This window comes from Neoarius graeffei, chromosome 11 (assembly GCF_027579695.1).
Source record: "Neoarius graeffei isolate fNeoGra1 chromosome 11, fNeoGra1.pri, whole genome shotgun sequence".
NCBI classification, from domain to species: Eukaryota; Metazoa; Chordata; class Actinopteri; order Siluriformes; family Ariidae; genus Neoarius; species Neoarius graeffei.
Window position 1 is genome coordinate 15460268 of NC_083579.1, and position 22074 is coordinate 15482341.

The 22074-nt window shown below is 41.6% G+C and overlaps 1 protein-coding gene across 1 annotated transcript in view; it reads left to right on the top strand.

Moving 5' to 3' along the window:
- The window catches only part of ush2a (Usher syndrome 2A (autosomal recessive, mild)), a 500620-nt gene that overhangs the window by 101985 nt on the left and 376561 nt on the right, over nucleotides 1-22074 (top strand). The window contains exons 9-11 of the mRNA XM_060934842.1: nucleotides 1082-1277; nucleotides 9399-9529; nucleotides 12961-13156. Of these exons, the coding sequence (XP_060790825.1) occupies nucleotides 1082-1277; nucleotides 9399-9529; nucleotides 12961-13156 (523 nt within the window). The remainder of the gene's footprint in view (nucleotides 1-1081; nucleotides 1278-9398; nucleotides 9530-12960; nucleotides 13157-22074) is intronic.

Here is a 22074-nt window from a genome sequence, read left to right on the forward strand (position 1 = left end):
GTGAAACATGGTGATATCATGGTTTGGGCTTGTTTTGCTGCATCTGGGCTAGGATGGCTTGCCATCATTGATGGAACATGAATTCTGAATTATACCAGCGAATTCTAAAGGAAAATGTCAGGACATCTGTCCATGAGCTGAATCTCAAGAGAAGGTAGGTCATGCAGCAAAACAACAACCCTAAGCACACAAGTCGTTCTACCAAAGAATGGTTAAAGAAGAATAAAGTGAATGTTTTGGAATGGCCAAGTCAAAGTCCTGACCTTAATCCAATCGAAATATTGTGGAAGGACCTGAAGCAAACAGTTCATGTGAGGAAACCCACCAACATCCCAGAGTTGAAGCTGTTCTGTACGGAAGAATGGGCTAAAATTCCTCCAAGCCAGTGTGCAGGACTGATCAACAGTTACCGGAAACGTTTAGTTGCAGTTATTGCTGCACATGGGGGTCACACCAGATACTGAAAGCAAAGGTTCACATACTTTTGCTACTCACCGATATGTAATATTGGATCATTTTCCTCAATAAATAAATGGCCAAGTATATATTTTTTTATCTCATTTGTTTAACTGGGTTCTCTTTATCTACTTTTAGGACTTGTGTGAAAATCTGATGATGTTTTAGGTCATATTTATGCAGAAATATAGAAAATTCTAAAGGGTTCACAAACTTTCAAGCACCACTGTAAGACATGCCATTTTGGAGATGCTCAGACCCAGTCATCTCGCCATCACAATTTGGACGTTGTTAAAATCATTCAGATCCTTACGCTTGCCCATGTTTCCTGCTTCCAACACATCAACTTCAAGAACTGACTGTTCTCTTGCTGCCGAATATATCCCACCTCTTTACAGATCCCATTGTAATGAGATAATCAATGTTTTTCATATCATCTGTCAGTGGTTTTAATGTTCTTGCATGATCGCTGTACAGTGCTCGAGTTAAGCGTGCTATTGAAAGTCATCATTCATAAATGACCAGATTGTTTGTGTGTATGTTAGAAAAATGTTGAGTGTTTTTGTCTTATTTGTTCAGTGGATATCTTTTTTTTTTCCACTTATGTCTCGGTCTTTTTGGACAGTGTGAACGATGCGGACCGCTGTTCAACGACAAGCCGTTCCGAGCAGGGACTCAGGTGCAGGCGTATAACTGCCGACCCTGCCAGTGTCACGGACACGCAGCGTCCTGCCACTACGATGCCAATGTGGACCCTCACCCTCAGGAGCACTTCCGTGGTGGAGGAGGAGTGTGTGATAACTGCACTCATAACACTACAGGTAACAATCTCACACTCACTGGCCACTTTAATAGGAAAACACCTGCACCCCTGCTCATTCAGAATATTATCCAATCACGCGGGGCTTGGGAGTGGAGCTCGATGTGCTCTCCTGCTGTTGGAGACAATCCTCCTCAGTGTTCCATGTGTTGTGCATTCTGAGATGCTTTTCTGCTCACCACATATGTAAAGAGTGGTTACTTGAGTTATCGTAGACGTCTCCCTGTCTCATCAACAAGCACCTGCTCACTGGATGATTTTTTTTTTTTTTTTTGCACCATACTGCATAAATTTTATACACTGTCGTGAATGAAAATCCCAGGAGGTCAGCAGTTCCTGAAATACTCAAACCATTATGTCTGGCACCAACGCCAGTGTCACGATCATCACCACTGAGATCATTCTGATGTTTGATGTGAACGTTAACCAAAACTGATTTTTCTGCTTTGTTCTGCTGCCACATGATTGGTTGATTAGATACCTGCATGAATAAACAGCTGGACTAAAACGAGTGTGAATGGTAATTGTGTTATTAATACTGCAGTGGGGTTTTTTTCTGTCTCATTATCTAAAAACATCGGTAAATGCTTTACTCTGTGATAGTGCTAGCGTTAATTATGCGTTCATTTTGATGCAAAATGATTCATACATACAGAAAAAAATAAACTGAAGTTTATTTGATGAAAAGTGGACCGAGCTATTCAAAACAGTCCGCACTTAAATGTACTCAACTAGCTTAAAGTTTAACAGTAAATGAGCTTGAAAGGTTTTGATTTATTTATGTGCTCTTACTTTTGCAGGTCAATTAATTTAAGGTCCGTCTTAGTGTATTTCTTTATTTATATGAAATCTAACCACATCAAATTTGTTCTTTGTTATTTCATGAAATCATGTTCTGGTTTTATGGAGCTCGTACACAATCACTGGCTGTTTTAATAAATAAAATGACATTGCACATTAAAAATTAATCTAACTGGCAGCCCAGGTGAAAGAATAATTTCATCATGTTCTCTGTAAAGAGTGCTTGGAAGATTTAAAGAAGAATTTAAAGAGTAACATATATGGATTATTTCATGGAAATGGAATACAGATGAGGCCAAATGTTTACGTACGCTAAAGAAGAAGACAGTGTTGTAGTCGTGTCCCTAACCCTCGCATCCAAGTCCAGTCTCGAGTCCCCAGTGTTCTCGAGTCAAGTCTAAGTCATTAAAAAAAATTTCGAGTCGAGTCCAAGAACAAGACTCCAACCACATCATTTGATGGTGGCCATGTTAGCGCCATGTTTGTTCCTGAACATGACGTATGAACAAGTGAATGTGCATTCTCTTTATCAGGGAGTGCGAAGTATTCTGTCAGAGATGGTTGGGAGACGGATGTAAGTGCAGAAGGTGTGTTTATTAACACAAGTGAAGGCACATAAACAATCCAGAAGGGCAGGCAAAATCATAAAACGATGAAACAGGCAATAGGTTGAGCGAGGCAGGCTATCATAGACTCGGCAGAATCAAAGACGAGAAACAGGAAATCAGGAAGCCAAACAAGGAAATAAGGCTCAGTAATGTGTCAGCAATGCAACTCAATACTTTGCAAAGTAAGTGTGTCTTCACAGTTTTTATATAAGCGCGGTGATTGCACCTTAATACTGTGCAGGTGCGAGTCGTTTACGGCGCGCCCTAGAGTCTGCTTGGTGCATGCGCTGTCCAGAGCGCGCCTGAGAGTCTATCTGATGCACACGCCAAGGCGCACAGGTGTGACACTCTTGCATGAAATTAGTACAAAAATTAATGTACAACCCCGATTCCAAAAAAGTTGGGACAAAGTACAAATTGTAAATAAAAACGGAATGCAATAATTTACAGATCTCAAAAACTGATATTGTATTCACAATAGAACATAGACAACATATCAACTGTCGAAAGTGAGACATTTTGAAATTTCATGCCAAATACTGGCTCATTTGAAATTTCATGACAGCAACATATCTCAAAAAAGTTGGGACAGGGGCAATAAGAGGCTGGAAAAGTTAAAGGTACAAAAAAGGAACAGCTGGAGGACCAAATTGCAACTCATTAGGTCAATTGGCAATAGGTCATTAACATGACTGGGTATAAAAAGAGCATCTTGGAGTGGCAGCGGCTCTCAGAAGTAAAGATGGGAAGAGAATCACCAATTCCCCTAATTCTGTGCCGACAAATAGTGGAGCAATATCAGAAAGGAGTTCGACAGTGTAAAATTGCAAAGAGTTTGAACATATCATCATCTACAGTGCATAATATCATCAAAAGATTCAGAGAATCTGGAAGAATCTCTGTGCGTAAGGGTCAAGGCCAGAAAACCATACTGGGTACCCGTGATCTTCGGGCCCTTAGACGGCACTGCATCACATACAGGCATGCTTCTGTATTGGAAATCACAAAATGGGCTCAGGAATATTTCCAGAGAACATTATCTGTGAACACAATTCACCGTGCCATCCACCATTGCCAGCTAAAACTCTATAGTTCAAAGAAGAAGCCGTATCTAAACATGATCCAGAAGTGCAGACGTCTTCTCTGGGCCAAGGCTCATTTAAAATGGACTGTGGCAAAGTGGAAAACTGTTCTGTGGTCAGACGAATCAAAATTTGAAGTTCTTTATGGAAATCAGGGACGCCGTGTCATTCGGACTAAAGAGGAGAAGGACGACCCAAGTTGTTATCAGCGCTCAGTTCAGAAGCCTGCATCTCTGATGGTATGGGGTTGCATTAGTGCGTGTGGCATGGACAGCTTACACATCTGGAAAGACACCATCAATGCTGAAAGGTATATCCAGGTTCTAGAGCAACATATGCTCCCATCCAGACGACGTCTCTTTCAGGGAAGACCTTGCATTTTCCAACATGACAATGCCAAACCACATACTGCATCAATTACAGCATCATGGCTGCGTAGAAGAAGGGTCCGGGTACTGAACTGGCCAGCCTGCAGTCCAGATCTTTCACCCATAGAAAACATTTGGTGCATCATAAAACAGAAGATACGACAAAAAAGACCTAAGACAGTTGAGCAACTAGAATCCTACATTAGACAAGAACAGGTTAACATTCCTATCCCAAACTTGAGCAACTTGTCTCCTCAGTCCCCAGACGTTTACAGACTGTTGTAAAGAGAAAAGGGGATGTCTCACAGTGGTAAACATGGCCTTGTCCCAACTTTTTTGAGATGTGTTGTTGTCATGAAATTTAAAATTACCTAATTTTTCTCTTTAAATGATACATTTTCTCAGTTTAAACATTTGATATGTCATCTATGTTCTATTCTGAATAAAATATGGAATTTTGAAACTTCCACATCATTGCATTCCGTTTTTATTTACAATTTGTACTTTGTCCCAACTTTTTTTGGAATTGGGGTTGTAGATATAAATATCTTATATCAAATTATTATGGCATGTTCCAAAAAATAAAGAAAAAATCAGAGTCCTCATCTCCAATTTATGAGTCCGAAGGCAGTTAATGCACGAGTCCGAATCCAAGTCCGAGTCATCAGTGCTCAAGTCCACGTCAAGGCACGAGTCATACTCGAGTCTGAGTCCTGGTCTGGAGTACTACAAGCCTGGCAGAAGACAATCAGTTCCACACATTTCCTGTGTTAATTCAATTAAGGTATCGACTTAATTTCCATAAGAAGTCATTTCAAAATAAATGCTAAGAGACAGATTTATTTCACCTTTTATTTACTGTATCAGATTCCCAGTGGGTCTAAAGTTCACATACAGTTTTTCAGTATTTGTTGGCATTGTCTTTTAATTGTTCGAACATGATTCAGAAGCTGGGGGCCGCCTTCTACAAGCTTCTCACTGTACGATTTCACACATCCGATTCCTCCTGACAGAACCGGTGTAACTCAGTGAGGATTGTGGATCCTTGTTTTGAGAAGCTTTTATAGGGAGGGATTCAGATCAGTGGTTTGCGATGTCCTTTCCAATACTTTCGCTTTCACATTTTTTTTCAGCCATCTTGTTTCAACTTCAGAAAAATATTTAGGATTATTCGCTTGCTGGAAGGGGAACGTGACGAAATTTTAACTTTCTTTTTGATGTCTTGAGGTGCTGCCTTAGTATTAGTAGACTTGATAGTCCTAGATAGACTTCTTACCTTATGCTGCCACCCCCATGCTTCACAGGTGGGATGATGTTCATCAAATTAAAAGCCTCAAATTTTTGCCTGAATTGTAGCGCATGAGTAAGTGAATGAATGGCTGAAGGACAAATTCCTGAACATGATACTGAAGTGGAATCACTTAAGCACTTTCCATGTCTGTTTGTGTGATTTTTACGTCAAACAGGCTTGAGAGAAAGTTCTGCAAGAGACAGAGCTCTGAAAAAAGGTTTCATTGTTTCATGTGTTGGTGATTAGACCCATTGGCCTCAGGCTTGTAGTAGTCTGAGGCCAATGAGGCCATGAGTCTGACTCATGCCCTAATTTTAAGGACTCGTGACTTGACTTGGACTTGAGCACTGATGACTCGGACTTGGACTTGGACTCATGCATTAACTGCATTCAGACTCGTAAATTGGACACGAGGACTCTGATTTTTTTCTTTATTTTTTTGGAACATGCCATAATAATTTGGCATAAGATATTTATATCTACATTAATTTTTTTATCGCGAGATTAACGCTCTGTGACATGATGTAGGTTTTTCATAAGGTTTTGAAACTGCCAGGAACTTGGAACAGAGACTTTGCTTAGAAAACCGATAGCAGCTAGACTGTAATGCCGCGCCCCGCACAGCCAGAGTCCTCTGCCCTCTTCCCCCAAAGAACCAGCGCGGGCAGGGCGCGCTAGTAGAGATGGGATTTATGGCTCTTTGATAGGATCCGCATCTTTGTGATCCGTTCTTTGAAAAGAGCCGTTCAAAAGACTGGCTCATTTGGCTCTTTTTAAATATTTATTCAGTTTTAAGAAGACAGCGTCTAAGGAAGCCAGATCCCTCTGAACTGTAAACTCAATGCTATCCCAGAAATCCTTCCTGTAATCTGCAAATTTGGCCGCCTCTGATTGGACAGCGCGACGCATCAACAGGCAGAAAGTGTAAAAGTACAAAATGTGTTAAGTGAGCTGAAACAGTAAAGATCAGATTCAATGCAATATTTATCAACGAACAACTTAAAGTTAATATAATAGTGTACTTTATATATTATAATCAAGCATGTCAAGCCTACCGTCACTGTGTAACCTGTCTCTCTGATTAGAGTTGTAGACTAACTCAAGCTTTTGCTAGCCCCGGTGCTCGGCTTAGGTTTTACTTTGCAGTGGCTGTGTCAAGACGTGTTATGCTTTGCAATAAAAAAAACATTGGTACAAAGCAAGCCCATTCACATTTTTATGCTGATAAGAGAATTACAATGGTTTTTCATGTGACAAAAATGTGCGATTAAATTGCGATTAATCGCAAGTTAACTATGACAGTCGCGACATTAATCGCGATTAAATATTTTAATCGCTTGACAGCACTAATTTTTATACTAATTTCGTGCAAGAGAATGCACATTCACCTGTTCATACATCATGGTCAGGAACAAACTAACGTTAATGGCACTAAAATGCCTGGAGAGAACGCCCCTAGGATTGTCCGCTTTGCTTATACAGACTTCTCATGCAGTGGGAAAAAAAATGCACTGCTACAGCGCCCTCCACAATTATTGGCACCCCGGTTAAGATGTGTTAAAAGCCTTAAAATAAATTCAATTTTTATTGCAGAAGCATAATCTCACACTGAAAATTGTAGAACAATGAAATCTTTAACTCAAGTGAATTTAAATAAAAAATCCCTGACTAAGAAATAATTATTTTTCGTAAAATCACCTGTTCCACAATTATTGGCACCCATAACAATTCCTAGAAAATAAATGTAATTGAAGCATTTCTGCCATTTCTACTGTAGTTTATAAAGTTGATCAGAGTATCTAGGAACCTTTAATTAGTAATTCATCACATCTTGTTTCCCTGGGGGTATAAATATGATGTGACACAGAGGCCTATTTCTCTTATCCACTCTTCAACATGGGAAAGACAAGAGAACACACCATTCAAATAAGGCAGATGTGTGTCGACCTTCATAAATCAGGCAATGGCTACAAGAAAATAGCCACTCGCCTACACCTGCCCATATCTACAGTCAGAGGAATCATCAAGAAGTTTAAAACAACTGGAACAGTGGCAAACAAGCCTGGACGAGGATGCAAGTTTATCTTGCCACCACGCACAATGGGGAGGATGGTAAGAGAAGTAAAAAGTTCTCCAAAGCTCACTGTTAGAGAATTGCATCAAAGAGTAGCATCGTGGGGTCACAAAGTCTCCATAACAACCATCAGGTGCTATCTACATGCCAACAAGCTGTTTGGGAGGCATGCACGGAAAAAACCTTTTCTCACTTACAAGCATAAACATAAACATCTGGAGTTCGCCAAGCGGTACTGGGACTTCAACTGGGACCGTGTGCTTTGGTCAGATGAGACCAAGATAGAGCTTTTTGGCAACAAACACTCTAATACATCACAAAAGATGAGTATGCAGAAAAACACCTCATGCCCACTGTGAAGTATGGGGGAGGATTGGTGATGCTAAGGGCCTGTTTCTCTTCCAAAGGCCCCGGGAACCTTGTTAGGGTGCATGGTATCATGAACTCTTTGAAATACCAGGACATTTTAAATCAACATATGGTGGCCTCTGCCCGAAAGCTGAAGATCGTTCGTCACTGGGTCTTTCAGCAAGATAATGACCCTAAACATGTGGCCAAATCTACACAAAAATGGTTCACCAGACACAAAATCAAGAAGAAGAAGAAACCTTTTATTTGTCACATGCACACTTCAAGCACAGTGAAATTCATCCTCTGCATTCAACCCATCTGAAGCAGTGGGCAGCCACACCAGAGCACCCAGGGAGCAGTCAGGGGTCAGGTACCTGGCTCAAAGGCACTTCAGCCCAAGGCCACCCCACATCAACTTAACTACATGTCTTTGGATTGTGGGGGAAACCAGAGCACCCGGAGGAAACCCACGCAGACACAGGGAGAACATGCAAACTCCACACAGAAAGGCCCTCGCCGGCCACTGGGTTCGAACCTGGAACCTTCTTGCTGTGAGGCGACCATGCTAACCACGACACCACCATTCCGCCCACAGAGCCATCTCAGTCCCCAGACCTCAACCCAATTGAAAACCTGTGGGGTGAGCTGAAGAGGAGAGTGCATAGGAGAGGACCCAGGACTCTGGATGATTTAGAGAGATTGTGCAAAGAGGAATGGTCAAATATCCCTCTCTCTGTATTCTCCCATCTTGTGAAATGCTCTAGGAGAATATTAAGTGCTGTCTTGTTGGCAAAAGGGAGTTGTACAAAGTATTAACATCAGAGGTGCCAATAATTGTGGCACACATGATTTCATGTAAAATAATTATTTCTTAATGTGGGATTTTTTTTCCCACTGAATAAATGCCCTTGAATTAAAGGTTGGATTTTTCTATTTTTTTGCATTGTTGTCCTATATTATTAAAAAAAAGAATTTATTAGAAGCCTAAGAACATATCTTAACAAGGGGTGCCAATAATTGTGGAGGGCACTGTATGTGTTCCATATGTAGAAGAACTATCAAGGAGATGACGGGGACAACCTCGAACTTCAGTCGTCATTTGGTAAGACTCCACCCAGAGAAGGAAGTGACACGCTATGTTCATTGCTCTGTTGATAGCAGGGCTTGCTTGCTGACCGATGAACTAGCTAGTGTTAACCCTCTCATGTTATTTGCCCTGTTGATAGTGGGTGGGGCTTGCTGAGCGATGAACAAGTTTTTTATCTGTAGCCCGTTAACTAAAATGGGGCAGTCGAGCAGTAACGTTAGTCAAACACAGTAGCACAGACGGTTTCACATAAAGGCAGCAACAGCCACCGTCAAATGGTGGGGTTTGAGTCTTGTTCTCGGACTCGACTCGAAATTTTCTTTAATGACTTGGACTTGAACACTGGGGACTCGAGACTGGACTCGGACTCGAGGTTTAGTGACTCGACTACAACACTGACTGGCCTTGAGCAGAAGGAGGCACACGCTTTCTTACCTGTACACGTGTGTCTGATTAAAAGGGAGGAGCTGTGAGCGGTGCCGGAGGTTGTTCTACAGAGACGTTGGCGCGTCGCTGTGGGCCCAGGATGTGTGTAAACCCTGTGAATGTAATAGCAGTGGAACAGTCGGTGGCAGTCTGGAGTGTGACCAGGTAAGCTTTACACACAAACACACAACACACACACACACTCACATGTTCCATCTGACATTTTTATCTGATTCAGGACATTCCTTTCGATTGTTGGCTTTTTTTTTTTTTTAATCCCAGCTTTGGTGTTGTTGTTATAAATTATACAGTCTGAACAATTTCTCAGAGCTGTTCAACAGCAACAACACATCTCCGATAAAGAGGCTTTTAATCCTCTGCTTGTTGATAGACTACAAAATTACACACTGATATAAAGCTACAGGCCCATTCCTCACTGGAGATGCTTGCGTCAATATATTTGCTGACGGTTTTAACATTCAGCGCAGCATTTATCATTGTTGCGATCGGAAAGGGATTGCTGCAAGTATGTAAAAGTGTCATTAGGAGGATCTTCTCTCTGGAGAATCCCCTGCTTTGCTCCTGCCTTCCCAAGCATCATGAAAGGCTTTTTCGCTGGCCTGGGGAGGATTCGTGTCAATAGATATACTGGATGACAAATTTGAAATCAATAAATGGGTCAGACCCGTGTTGGAATTGTTACCTTATTTAAATTCTGGGAATGATTATTTCCTTACTCTCTTGATGGCTTCATTTGTTGGACTGTTCCATGGCTGTGAGGAGATGGGAGGGTCTCGAGCCTGTCATTGAGCCGTGTGGGGGACACAGCACTGTCTGTGGTTAGCATACCAGGGATAAATAATTAAATAATATTGGCTGGCTTTGAGTGGTCTATCAGATATATTCCGTTCAGCTAGCATGATATTGAACAAGTTGAAGACGAGTAGCTGAATGGAATATATTTGATGGTCAAAAAAAAGTCCTTCCCACACCATTCATGGCGCGTTTGGCGGCGCCGAGCTCTGTTTCGCAGCCCTCGGCCTCTCACCTATATTACATAGCTAGGGTTACAGTGGGGGGCTAGTCCTCTGGTAACCATGAGAGTTTGATTCCCTACTCGCATCTGTATTGCAGCATGCCTTGCCAGATGGCACCATTATTATGATGGTCTTTGGTATGATCTGACCGCGAGTAGAACTCACGATCGAGAGGCAGACATGCTAACCACTAGGCCACTCGCCGGTGTTCATGCTAGCTGATAGACCATGAAAAAAAGAAAGCCAGCCAATATTATTATTATTATTATTATTATTATTATTATTATAATACATACACATTCTCTCCATATCAGCATTCTCAAAGGCCAACGCTAGCTTACCCGCAACTCGGTACTCTGGCTAACGCGACTGCAAAGCTCTACGAGCTATTGGTCTGGCCAAGATATTAAGCCCAACCGTTTCCTAAAGCGCGTGGTTGACCCGCCTCCCTGAAATGCCTCAGTTTGCTACTGGTCGAAGCCAGAAAAGGCTGTGACGAAGCTTAAACCAATCACATCACTCTTTCCTCTGACGTATGCGACGCGACGGGGCTAACTGGTAGATTAAACCATAGACATCCTATTATTAAACTCTTACCGAAGCCGGTCGGGAGCAAGGCAAAAACGTCCTTCCTTTCAGTAAATACCTCCAGGGCTGCTCTTTGCTCCATTTTCAATGAGAACTTCCCGTTGAATGCTTTCAATACAGCATTCGTGAATGAAGCGCTTCCGGCATAGATTCTGTAAACAATCTATGGCTTCCGGTCGCAGTTCTACTAGGTCAGTGCCTTGAACACGCCTCTACCCAGGGCCGTTGGAGATGCTCAAAGTTGATTGGTTTCCGATTTTTCGGGAGCTTGGAAGAGCTGTAGATAGCTTGCCTGGCCAGACTAAGCTCGCAACAGGCCCTCGTGTTGCGTCACGCTTAGGATGGGCGGGCCCAGGCTAGCAACTCGGTGCTCTTAGTGCAGCAGTGCAGTTACCTTCCAGCTGGTGTAGCAGTAGCATTAGCAAAGGACAATGCTAGCTTACCTGCAACTCAGTGCCTGTTAGCATGGCAGTCCAGTTACCTTCCAGCCAGTGTAGCGTTAGTGCAGGCCAATACTAGCGCAGTCAAGCCGAATACCCATCCATCCATCCATCCATCCATCCATCATCTGTTGCCGCTTATCCTGTATTACAGGGTCTCAGGCAAGCTGGAGCCTATCCCAGCTGACTATGGGCGAAAGGCGTGGTACACCCTGGACAAGTCGCCAGGTCATCACAGGGCTGACACATAGAGACAAACAACCATTCACACTCACATTCACACCTACAGTCAATTTAGAGCCACCAATTAACCTAATCTGCATGTCTTTGGACTGTGGGGGAAACCGGAGCACCCAGAGGAAACACACGCGGACACGGGGAGAACATGCAAACTCCACACAGAAAGTCCCTTGCCGGCTGCTGGGCTCGAACCCAGGACCTTCTTGCTGTGAGGCAACAGTGCTAACTACTACACCACCGTGCCTCCCAAGCCGAATACTATTATTATTATTATTATTATTATTATTATCCCTGTGTAATTTACTTCATTACTTTTAAAATCAACATTGATAACTACACAGAACAGCGCGATCTGCCAGCCGAAATTCTCTCAAAATCTTCCATATTTAACGAAGCAAACCTGGCAGCCATATTTGTTTACAAACTGTCACGGTCACTCACTAGCATGGAAGTTTTACATCTCCGATGTGTCTCTTTTCCAGTTTTTCATATACACTGGTATGTTTTTTTTCTCTTGTAAATATGCGTAAAGGATATCTAATGAAGTTTTGGTAGCCTTTTGGGTGTTCAGTGCATCTTCAGTTTCAGTTTATTTATTTAGTGCTTAATTATAGCATAGCAAATCCTAGCAATAGCACTGGATTAGCCTCGTCTTCTCTCTTTCCCGGTGGACAAAGAAATGATTATGTGCATGCGCAGCAGAAAAGTTTCGTCACTGGATCTTCGCATGAGCTCTGACGTGTGACGTCATATTGTCTTGACAGCATGCAATATTATAACAATATTGCATGCTCATTCTCCATTGGGGAGAGTGGCGTAATACATGGAGGATAAGCGATATGCTAACAGTATTGCATGCTATCAATAAACCCACTAGAAGTGAACAGAATACATTTTTATTCCATGGAAAAAAGTGGCCCATATGTATAATAATAATGAATAAGGAATTATTATTTTATACTAATGAACTGAATTGAATTTCTGATGACTCTTAGTGCAGTGTGGGATTGAACTGATCACTAACATTGTTGATTATCGTAATCAGTTATCGACATAACACATAAAATGTATTGTATATGTGAAACAAGTCTCCCCAGTTTTTCCCTCCCTTTCCTTACCCCAGTAATAGAGATACAAAAGCCTCCCAGTGGGACTGGGATGGAGGTTTGGGGGTTGAGGTAGCCATCCGTGACATGTGCGCACACACACACACACACACACACACACACACACACACACACACACAGCTGCTGAAGTGTCCTAATTGCGGCGCTGTGCCCTTCCTCTACAGATGGGAGGCCAGTGTAAGTGCAAGCGACGCGTGTCTGGTCGACAGTGCAATCAGTGCCAGCAAGGTTTCTATAAGCTGCAGGCGTCACTGGCCGACGGCTGCCTCAACTGTAACTGCAATGCCGCTGGGACTCTGTGGCCACATATTACCTGTCACCAGGACTCAGGGCAATGCCAGTGCAAGACCAATGTAATCGGTAGGTATCACTGTGCCCTCTCAATCTCTCTCTCACACACACACACACACACACACACACACACACACACACACACACACACACACACTCTACTTCCTTATATTTCTAATTCACTGTATTACCCTCCATCAGTTTCTCTACTGGTCCCGTAGACATGCTCTTTAGCTTTTAAACCATTTTTGCATGTTAGTTGTGTTTATCTATTTTTATACCCCTGCTCTGAAGGAGGGGTGGTGTACTGGTTTTTACCTCTGTCTGTCCATCCGAAACACCCTTTGTCTCAGTAACCACAAATCAAATCATAGCCACTTGCTATTTGGTACCAAGCTTCAGCTTGGGGTTCTATACCGTGTGTACCATTTTCAGGTCTGTTGCACATCGACTTCATGTTTAGCGGCTGAATGTATTTACAAAACATATAGCATGGATTTACACAAATTTTGTTAACACTATTCTCAGCAACTACAAATCACAACTGCTTGATATTTGGCACCGAGTTTCAGCTTGGGGTTCTATACCGTGTGTACCATTTTCAGGTCTGTCACCCAACTTCCTGTTTACCGACTGAATGTATGTACAAAACATATAGCGTGGATTTATAAAATTTTTGTAACACTTTTCTCAGCAACTACAAATCACAACTGCTTGATATTTGGCACTGAGCTTCAGCTTGGGGTCCTATACTGTGTGTACCATTTTCAGGTCTGTTGCATGTCGACTTCCTGTTTACTGACTGAATGTATGTACAAAACATATAGCGTGGATTTTGATGCTATTTCAAGAAGCAAAATGCTATTTCAAAATGACAGTTTACCAGGATGCTATTTGAAATCCCTGAGGAGAGACACTGCTCTTTATTTCCTTGTTTCAGGGTTAATTATTCGTTGAAGTCAGCATTCATAAGTGTCCTATTCCTTCGATTGCTTGCATTCTGATATAAGCGAGAGCAGGGGGATACGTAAGTGAACAGTAGCTCACAGTTGATCTTATTCTTTTAGTACAAACTAGCCAAACAGCAGTATCTCTTCCAAAGCACTTATGTAAAGGAAATAAATAATTTGGGTAATGAATGCACCAAGGGGGCGGCACAGTGGTGTAGTGGTTAGCGCTGTCGCCTCACAGCAAGAAGGTCCGGGTTCGAGCCCCGTGGCCGGCGAGGGCCTTTCTATGTGGAGTTTGCATGTTCTCCCTGTGTCCGCGTGGGTTTCCTCCGGGTGCTCCAGTTTCCCCCACAGTCCAAAGACATGCAGGTTAGGTTAACTGGTGACTCTAAATTGACCGTAGGTGTGAATGGTTGTCTGTGTCTATGTGTCAGCCCTGTGATGACCTGGCGACTTGTCCAGGGTGTACCCCGCCTTTCGCCCGTAGTCAGCTGGGATGGGCTCCAGTTTGCCTGCAACCCTGTAGAACAGGATAAAGCAGCTAGAGATAATGAGAATGGGATGAGATGAGAATGCACCAAGCTCACTCTTAGCCAATCAATCGTTTTCCTTTTTTCTTCCCTCCAAGTTTACTGCGAGCTACAACCAAATGTTTTTTTTTCTTCTAAGCATCTCAGTCCTTTGTGATAAATCTCCTCCGTTCCCCCATCCTGTGCCTTTGATGCGTTTCTTATGAAATGCAAACGAACATTACTTAGAAGATTCCTGGTAAGCCAGAATATCAAGGGCCACCTAATTTTAATTTTGTAATTCAATGCCAAGTTGATTATAATAAACCTCGCTGTCCCTGCTATTTTTCATGCTGCTTACAAGACATGCCTCTTTGTTTGTCGCTCCCACAGGTATTTCTCAGAAATTAGGTTTGATTATGGCAATTTATTACCTTCGCCACGTTTGTGGCCACCAGCGGCTTCACGAGGGCAAAATTTATCAAGTGGCCCCGGAACTCTGTGTACACAATACACTTTGAAATTTTGATGCATGAGAATATTATGTAGAGGAGCAGTACTGATAGAGTGCACAGAGCCTGGCTGTGTAACCACACGTCCCATATCATGCATACACAACTGCACACACACACACACACACACACACACACACACACACACACACACACATACTGTATATGCGTATGACTTGAAGACCCATGCTTGACCTAGATTACACACACTTTCTCGTTTTTCTCGTCCCAAGCGCAAAACTACGAAGACAGCGTTTTGTCATTGAGCACTATATCAGATACTGTACAACACACTTCTGGATTTGCTTATTTGTAAAAGAGCGCAGCAGAAACCATCCCTACCTCCATGACTAGTCCCCTAATATCCAAGTACCAACAAATCCAATAACACATTGAAGCTATTCAGCTTTGTTGTTATCGGGGTATTCATCTGTGTCACTTTGCACACTTAACATAACATCGTAACACGGTTTAACTGTAGGCAGGAAGCAATATATTAATATTGAAATTAATTTAGAGTCATTAAGTGTGCCTTGGCACACGAACAGAAAGCAGCTGCTGAGTGTGGAGTCCCCGGTACTTCTAGCAGCAACACTCGGTGCCCCTAAGGCTCTGCTCAGCAACATTAGGAATAGATTACCTGTCAGGAATATGTATGGCATATTCAAATAAGTGCCGTGCATATTTTTAAAAACCTGATATAATTTGAATCCATGTAGTCCTTTTTCTTTTCTTTTCTTTTTTTTCCCCAGAGCTTCCATGTGAGATGTAATTCTTTTGTGACTGCGGTTATTTTTACCTTTCTTTTTTTCCCTGCTTCTTTTCTTGGACTTTTTTTTATTTATTTATTTATTTTTCTCTTAGTGAAATTAAGTGTTATGCCCGAGGTGGGTCATTCATCATGGGTAAGGACCTCACTTAATGATGTCATTTCCCTGCCACACCACCCCCAGCCCACCACCACTACTACACCACTGTGATATTTCTTATTTTTATTATATTTCTGGTGGTTTTACACTCAGTGTTATGATCCGCAGAGCATTTATTTATTGATTTCGTAAAAGTAATATACACACATCTGCACTTAGCACCACGGTATTATAAACATGCATTACGACTGATGTAATCATATAAAGCTGGTGAGGTTAGTTTGTTAATGTGCTTATCAGGCTTGTAGTACTCGAGTCCAGGACCTAATTTTGAGGACTCGTGACTTGACTTGGACTTGAGCACTGATGACTCGGACTTGGACTCGCACATTAACTGCATTCGGACTCGTAAATTGGAGACGAGGACTCCGATTTTTTCTTTATTTTTTGTAACATGCCATAATAATTTGGCATAAGATATTTATATCTACATTCATTTTTATACTAATTTCGTGCAAGAGAATGCACATTCACCTGTTTATACATCATGTTGAGGAACAAACTAACGTTAATGGTGCTAAAATGCCTGGAGAGAACGCCCCTAGGATTGTCCACTTTGCTTAGACAGACTTCTTGTGCAGTGGGGAAAAAATGCACTGCTACACTACCGTTCAAAAGTTTGGGGTCACTTTGAAATTTCCTTATTTTTGAAAGAAAAGCACTGTTCTTTTCAATGAAGATCACTTTAAACTAATCAGAAATACACTCTATACATTGCTAATGTGGTAAATGACTATTCTAGCTAAATTCTACTAAATGTCTGGTTTTTGGTGCAATATCTACATAGGTGTATGGAGCACTTGCATGTGACGTCACAGCCGATCCAGATTGTGACAGACGCCATCTTGTCGGTCAAATGCCATATTCCGCCTTCTACTTCTACTTCTGCTTTTACTTCTACCTTTTCTTCTGGAAAACCCTACTATATACAATTCTACTACAACGGCTGCGGCTACAAGCTCTCCCTACCTGTGCACGGTTTTTATGTTTTTTGTGTGTATTTTTGCGTGTTGTTCGTCTGTACCGGACTTCAATATCCACTACAACCGTATGGACTTACTGGACATTGGTTTCCAGCAGAAAATTACGGTTTGTAGCGATTTCCATTGCATGCACAACATTCCGGACGAGAAAAAAAAACCCATTCCGGACGAGATAGCGAGACCAGCGGGGTCTCCGTGGATTGTTATCGGAAGCAAAGCAAAGGAGGCAGCACCGGGAGCGGAAGCAAAAGCGAGGCTGCAGAGCCGGCCTGTTGACTAAGCTCAGAAAACAGCCACTCAAACCTCCACTGCTAAGCCTCTCTCTCTCCAACGCCAGATCCATGTAAACAAGACGGACGATTTGGAATTACAGCTGGAATTACCTTATTCTATTCTATAATCGGCTGGTCAGTGCATCTAGTATCAGTACTAGTAATACTTAAGTGACTTACCCATCCAATGAGGATTCTTGTATACAAGATGCCACATCTGAGTCGCTGACAAATCCTGAATTTCTGTAAAGATAACTGTCCAGAGATTTATAAGCACGCAGTGCTTCACCACTGAACAGCGAGGGAAAGTTAATGAGGTAATTATACACGTCTGGGTATTCCGCTGGCAGTTCAAAATCCGGTCGTGAAAACTCCGTCCGGAAAGCCATAAGGGTCACTAATCTGTAGATCGTTTATTTTAGACATATATCTAGTTATCTGTTCATTAGAAAAATGAGCCGTGTAGTCCGTCGGTTGAAATTGATCCATTCTGTACACGAGTGCAGCAGTATTCAGTGGTGTTTTTGACCGACAAGATGGCGGTTGTGTACTTTCCGGTCACGTGACTGCAAGATCTCTATAGAGGCCCATTTCCAGCAACTATCACTCCAGTGTTCTAATGGTACAATGTGTTTGCTCATTGCCTCAGAAGGCTAATGGATGATTAGAAAACCCTTGTACAATCATGTTAGCACAGCTGAAAACAGTTTAGCTCTTTAGAGAAGCTATAAAACTGACCTTCCTTTGAGTAGATTGAGTTTCTGGAGCATCACATTTGTGGGGTCGATTAAATGCTCAAAATGGCCAGAAAAATGTCTTGACTATATTTTCTATTCATTTTACAACTTATGGTGGTCAATAAAAGTGTGACTTTTCATGGAAAACACAAAATTGTCTGGGTGACCCCAAACTTTTTAATGGTAGTGTATGTGTTCCATATGTAGAAGAACTATTGAGGAGACGACTGGGACAACCTTGAACTTCAGTTGTCATTTGGTAAGACTCCACCCAGAGAAGTAAGAGACACGTTACGTTCATTGCCCTGTTGATAGCGGGGCTCGCTTGCTGACCGTTGAACTAACTAGTGTCAACCCTCTCTCATGTTATTTGGCCTGTTGATAGTGGGCAGGGCTTGCTGAGAGATGATCAAGCTTTTTATCTGTAGCCTGTTAATTAAAATGGGGCAGTCAAGCAGGAACGTTACTCCAACACAGTAGCAGAGACGCTTTCACATAAAGGCAGCAACAGCCACTGTCAAATGATGCTGTTGGAGTCTTGTTCTTGGACTCAACTTGGATCAATAGTGGACTTGACTCAAAATTTTCTTGAATGACTCGGACTTGAACACTGGGGACTTGAGACTGGACTCGGATTTAAGGTTTCGTGACTCGACTACAACACTGGTGTTTATGTATGATAATGCTTATATACACCGATCAGCCATAACCTTAAAACCACTGACAGGTGAATTGAAGAACACTGATTATCTCATTTCACTGGCACCTGTCAATGGGTGGGATATATTAGGCAGCAAGAGAACAGTCAGTTCTTGAAGTTGATGTGTTGGAAGCAGGAAAAATCAGCAAGTGTAAGGATCTGAGTGACTTTGACAAGAGCCAAATCATGATGGGTAGATGACTGGGTCTGAGCATCTCCAAAATGGCACATCATCTTGTAGGATGTTCCCAGTATGCAGTGGTTAGTACCAGGCAAAAGTGAAGGACAACTGGTGAACCTGCAACAGGGTCATGTGCTACAGTAGCTCTTCTGTGGGATTGGACCATATGGGCTACCTTTCATGCCCCATGCGAATCAGTGAGCCTTCAACACCCATGACTGTGTCGCTGGTTCACTGGTTGTCCTTCCTTGGACCACTTTTGGTAGGCACTAACCACTGCATACTGGGAACACCCCACAAGATGTGCCATTTTGGAGAAATGACCCAGTCATCGACCCATCACAGGTTGGCTCTCGTCAAAGTCATTCAGATCCTTACACTTGCCCATTTTTCCTGCTTCCAACACATCACCTTCAAGAACTGACTGTTCTCTTGCTGCCTAATATATCCCGCTCCTTGACAGGTGCCATTGTAATGAGATAATTATTCACTTCACCTGTTAGTGGTCATAATGTTCTGGTTGATTGGTGTATGTACTGTATAACCGAAAGGAAACTTGTTGTAGTGCGTACACATGCACACAAGTTGCACAATGATCACTACGTGTACATCAGTAGATCCTGAACATCACATATTTACAGGCTCTACCTGTGTAGATCCTCCTCAGAGAAGTGACTAATCCATCAGCACAGCCTGATCTCGTTGCAAAACTTTTCTTCCACAGGATAAAAAAAATGAAAAGATATTTTGGAGAATCACATTTCCATAAAATTGTCAGTATTTATCATTCTGTCATTCTAATAGGAATAGAGGCAAATCTAATAGGAATAGGGGAATCTGGTGCAATGAGGCAAAAAATATGGAATTTCGTATTTTCAGTATTTTGAAAAAGTCAAAAGATGAGGTTAATATCTGATCACTGATTTGTCAGAAGATTGTGTGTACGAGTTCGAAGGTGATGATTACTTTGCATTGTGTGTTGAAGTGGTTTGGTTTGGAAAAATGGGCAGTATGAGAAGCATTTTGTTGTTATTTATTTTTTTTTTATTATCAATGACAAGATATTCCAAAATAAAATTCAAAACTGAACGGATAACATGCCACTTAAATCTGACCTGCTGTCTGCTGGAGGCGTCCCATTCAACACATTTGTGTTATTGACACGCCCCCAACTCATGAAAAATCCAAATTCCCCAGTTGTGGTGACGATTATGTGGTCACAATGTTGTGGTGATGTTCAAGTGAGCTCACCGACAGGACATGAAGGCACCATCACAGCAATAACCGTAATCATAACAACATTAAATACAACCTGAAATGTGTTATTTAGATGATAGGGAAATACGACAATGAAAAAGAAAATCCAAAATAGTGTATTATTTGTGCTTCTAGCTACAAATAAAACCTGAGCAAATGATAGCCACCATACAGCATTAAAGCTAGACTGCCTTTCAGACTTTTCAAGTGTAGGTCATAAAAATAATTTTCCCCGACACTCAATTATTTTTGCTTAGTGCACCGAAAGCTACTGAACTCGAATCACAGACTTCTGATTTTATTTGGGATTTTTTTTAACAGAACAATTAATGACTTTAGGGCCATGTGGCCCGAAATTCTCCACTGTTTTTTCCTGCTTCACCATGACCCAATGCAAGATACTACATCATGCATCATGTGGTAGGCTTTCCCCATTCGCGCAAGGCATTGTGGGTTACAAGTTTGAAACAGAAGAGAAAAATGGAGGACGTGAATGTGCGAATGAAACATGAAAGACCGACTCCAGTAACAGAAAGTGAGAAGAAAAGACAAATGTTATATACGAAAGAAAGGAAACGCAGGAACAAACTAATAAATATCGGCGGTCAGCGAGCACCTCAGTGTGATCAGCTGTTCGTTTAGTGACAGAATGATGGAACTGTCAGTGCACAGTCAAAGGTAAACCTGCGCATGCGCACAAAGACTTCCTCTGTCTCCTTGACTGTGCAAAGAAAGCGATTTCATGCACATTATTTGCTTTAATCCCCTCAAATTAAATAACTTCCCAGCCACAGAATGGCCTGATTTTTTTTGAGATAGAGTAGAGTGGGGGAAAAGCCCCCCTTAAGGAAAATTCAGTTTTTCTCCAAGTTGAAATGAACCATGTGTTTAGTTTTAGTCATAGTTTTGACAACAGTGACATGAACAATAATGCCACCTAAAGTTTGCCTAAAGTTAATACTTAACTTTTTTTTTTTAACAAAAACAAACATTGTGCCAAGGGGACCTTTTACCCCCCCAGTGGGGTAAAAGGCCCCCTGAGGTGGGGCAATAGGCCCCCTCACTCAAAAAAAGCTGTTTGGATAGCAAAAGTGTTTACTTAAGCCTATAATGTGAAAGAAACAAGAAAATATCCCTGAATTAATGAATAGATGCATTATTTTATTATATTTCGCATTTTAATTTCAATTTTTTTTTAAATTCAATTATTTTTAATATTAAGTTCAAATTACTTGCTTTACTCAACCAGGTAAGCGAGATGTTATTTAAAACTATGTATCTGCTATTCAGAAATGTATGAAATACAGTAATTATGATAAAAGGAAACGATGCCCCCTGGGGGCCATTTACCCCGCCATTAAGGGGGCGTTTTACCCCACAGACTACACTTTTACAAAAAAGGGTCTTACTTTCAAAATGTGATTCAACTTTTTATACCTAATGTATTTTTTTTAACGTACTGACTTGTCTACTCATACCACATACACAGCTGTGATATCTGACGAAATAGCAGCTATCTAAATACAGTTTTACTGATATCTGAAAATTATATCACTTACCATGAAATTTGATTTCTCGCCGCTGCGTTGCTGATATGCGATCCACATAGCCCAAGAGCGTTAGCTCAAAATTGAGTCCAACCTGGAACAAATTAGTAAGAAGCTGAATTTTTCAGAATATGTTCAGAATACCCTTAGGAATAACATACTAAAAGTCCCCGGGAATCCACCTTGTGCTCTCTGAGAAATTCAAGATGGCGTCCAAAATGGCCGCCGATTGGCGATTTTTCAATATCTCAGGGATAAAACATAATATAAATGCAATTAAAATGTTAAATTATATGTTCTCTCATACAAGCAATGCAAATTCACCATTGTCACACTGTTAAAATTAAAATTAACCAAGATTACAAGGTCATTAATGTGGAAATTACATGGAATTTGATGGTTGACATGAT